The following is a 3,188-nucleotide window of genomic DNA, read 5'->3' as shown; positions in this document are numbered from 1 at the left end:
CGTCGGAACGTCCACTGTGATAAACGCTAACATGCTGTTGCAATGGCTCTCCTTCCACATCCCATGCAAGGCTTGTTGAAGCCAACGGTCCATCATATGGGCCTGATGTTGGATAATCCAGATGAGCGGGACCTCTTTTGAAAAGACCGGTGATTTTCGCTCCAAGTGCTTGAGCAGCATCTGTGAAAACTTCACCCACATCTACGGAGGGTTTCTTCTCTTCCATCGGTACAAATTCATCGGAACGACCACTATGATAGACAGTGACCAGATGTTCAATCGGTTCACTTTCAACATCCTGTATCCGATAAATTGAATCAACTGGGCCTTCATATGTTTCCATTGCAGGATAATCCAGGTATGTTTCATCTTTTTTGAAAAGTCCGGTGGTAATCTTTGCTGCAGCAAACGTTTTCTTTTGTCTTGTCTCTTCGGTTATTTTTATGTCCTTTCTTTTTCTTTGCGTTGTTTGCTGTTCTTTTTGTCTTTTGCACTGATCGCGTGCCTGCTTTTGTCCTTTTTTTGCTTTCTCTAATATATTTTCTCGCTGGTTTTCCTGCCGGATCCATGAATAATCGTCTGCTTCAATGCGAAATGGATCAGAAAATCGAACCGTATATGTCGATTTCAATCTTTGTGGTGACTCTTTTATTTGCCGTGATGCACTTTGTGTCTCTTGCTGTGTAATTTGTTCTGTTTTCGCGTCCGTGTATATTGTATGCTCCCCTTCAATTGATGCTCTTTTGTATGCTCCAGAAAGTTTTGCAACTACGGTTGAAATCTCTTTATTTATCCTTTTCTCCTCCAGATCTAGCTCTCCTGGTGATACTCCGTTGTGATACACGGTCACGTACTGATTGATTGGTTTTTGGTCTATCTCGCTTGTTCGACTAGTGGATGCAACAGTTCCTTCATAGGCGTCATAGTCATGCCTCTCAATGTATCCTTCTGCTTCACTCTGCTTTAATCGTTCAGATTCTGCATCTGGTATTCTTTCTATGCTTGTCCAACCTTTTCTCTGACTGGATGGTAGGTCGATGTCGATCATCTTTACTACGTAGTCTGCTGCATCAGTTGTTCGGGTTGGTGAATCTTTTTTGCCCACCACTACGTAAAGGTGCTCTTTTTCCTCTTCAGACGATTCTGCAACCAAATCTTTGAAATCGACAACTTCGTAGTCTAGCGGAAAATCCAATGTTATTTGTGTACTTTCCGGTATTGTTTTCTCTTCCGTTTCCACTTTCAACTCTTCCTCACTGTCGTCAATTTCAATAATGCTGTATGTTGTTGTCGTTGTCGTTGTCATCATTGTCCTTACTTCTTTCGTTTCCGTTGTTTTCGGCACAGTATATAAACCCGTATAAAGTGGAACTCCGTTCACGGTTATACCGCTTATGATTGGTATGCTATGAGATTCATTTGTTATTGTTGTTGTTGCAAAATACCTTTCACTCTTATCTGTAAATCATATTGGTATTGTTTGGCTAAACTAAAACAAAACATTTTCGATAATGAATGATCCCTATCTTCAATCATTTTTTTCTCCTTTTTATAATCCGCTGGAATACACAGATAATGTGCTTCTAAACATTCAAGATGCACCGGATATATTTGTTATTTAAAATTAGATTTCATACCAAAAATCTGAATATTTGTTTTTTGCAAATACATTTTGTGCCAAACATTTTAATATTTGCTGTTTAGATATACATTTCTTACCAAATGTTTATATATTTCGTACTAGAATTTCGCATGCTGTAACCTGCACTTACATAAGAAAAAAAACACTTCGTCGTAATATATTTTATTAAAAGATTGGAATTGCTATGATAATTCGGAATAATCTAAATGTTTTCATCAACTTAATTTTTCTTTTCGTAAATTTATCAAAGGGTATAAAAGCGACGATAACCTATTGGTATTAGGACATCCATAGGTGTATCAAAGTTGTCTGGCACTGGGATCATTTGTATGCGTTCGGTAGTAGTTACTGTCCGTGAACTAAATGTCTGCGTTGATCCGGTTTCATCGTCTCGCCGCGGTGAAAGCTCGGTACGCTGTCGACGGGTTACGGACCATATTGGGCTATGCACACTTTCACCTCAAGTTCGATAGCCATTGAAAAGGAATGAAAATGGTGGAAACTGTGAGATTATCAAACACAAATATGAGGAGTAACTGATTTATTAACTAAATGAAGGAATTTTCTAAACGTGGAATAAAAATAATTCATTTTCACTTTTTTTCTCTATCATCAAATTTTCAGTCTTAAAGTTGGATGCTAAAAAAAAGAATAAAGTAAAGTGGAATTATGCGATAAATTGAAATTGTACAGTAGTAAACATAAATTAAGCTATAAATTAAGCTATAAATTAAGCTAAATTAAGCTATAATATCACTAAATTAATGGTGAAATGAAATACATGAAAGTTATTCTATATAAATAGGCATTCTAATTAATTGTATACGACTTTACGAGTATTTTTATACTCGTAAAGTAATCGAGTGAACAATATAATGGAAGCGGCGGAACACAATTAGTGATTAAGATTCAGAACCTTGTCATTTTTTTTCTTAACAAGTTCGGTTATGAATATTATTGTAATCAAAGGACCACTAACATAAATAGTATATAGTCTTGCATGATTTCTAACAGTCACAAAAGAAAGTACCGCTTACCTGAGCTTCGCGGAATCTTTGACTTTTTACCCTTAGGCATGAATCCTCTGCAAAATACTATCATCAATTAAAGTATTTACTGTAGCAACAAACAAAAAATAGCGGTCTTGAGCTACGAACCATGGTCTTTCAAATTACTGAAAATTTTAAGAAAAAATACAGTCAAAACAGTTTTCGTATGAAACTCAAATTTTCATTTGGAGTTCCACTGAATTTGTTTTAGAATGCTTATGATAATGTCGGAAGATAAAGTTAATTTGACGAATACTAATTAATAATAATAATTGGAGAATAAGGTATAATAATTTTGCAGAGGTTAGTGACAATATTTAGAACTGATAAGACAATTTAATGAACATTAGTAATAATCGTCCAGGGATAATATGATCATTTCTTGGGGACATAATAAAAACAGAATAATTGATAGTATCATTATGGTAATAATGATAATAATAATTGATAATAATGATAATAATAATAATAATAATAATAATAATAATAATAGTAAT

The 3,188-nt window shown here is 34.8% G+C and overlaps 1 protein-coding gene across 1 annotated transcript in view; it reads right to left on the bottom strand.

Moving 5' to 3' along the window:
* The window catches only part of LOAG_18294 (hypothetical protein), a gene marked incomplete at its 5' end in the record, with an annotated part of 8,376 nt that extends 5,657 nt beyond the window's left edge, over positions 1-2,719 (bottom strand). Inside the window, 3 exons of the mRNA XM_020450956.1 lie at positions 32-1,458; positions 1,913-2,101; positions 2,680-2,719. Coding sequence (XP_020305310.1) covers positions 32-1,458; positions 1,913-2,101; positions 2,680-2,719 — 1,656 coding nt within the window. The remainder of the gene's footprint in view (positions 1-31; positions 1,459-1,912; positions 2,102-2,679) is intronic.
* Positions 2,720-3,188: the final 469 nt, after the last annotated feature.

Source organism: Loa loa (genome assembly GCF_000183805.2).
Source record: "Loa loa unplaced genomic scaffold supercont3.251, whole genome shotgun sequence".
NCBI lineage: Eukaryota > Metazoa > Nematoda > Chromadorea > Rhabditida > Onchocercidae > Loa > Loa loa.
This window is presented reverse-complemented; position numbering and strand designations above follow the sequence as displayed.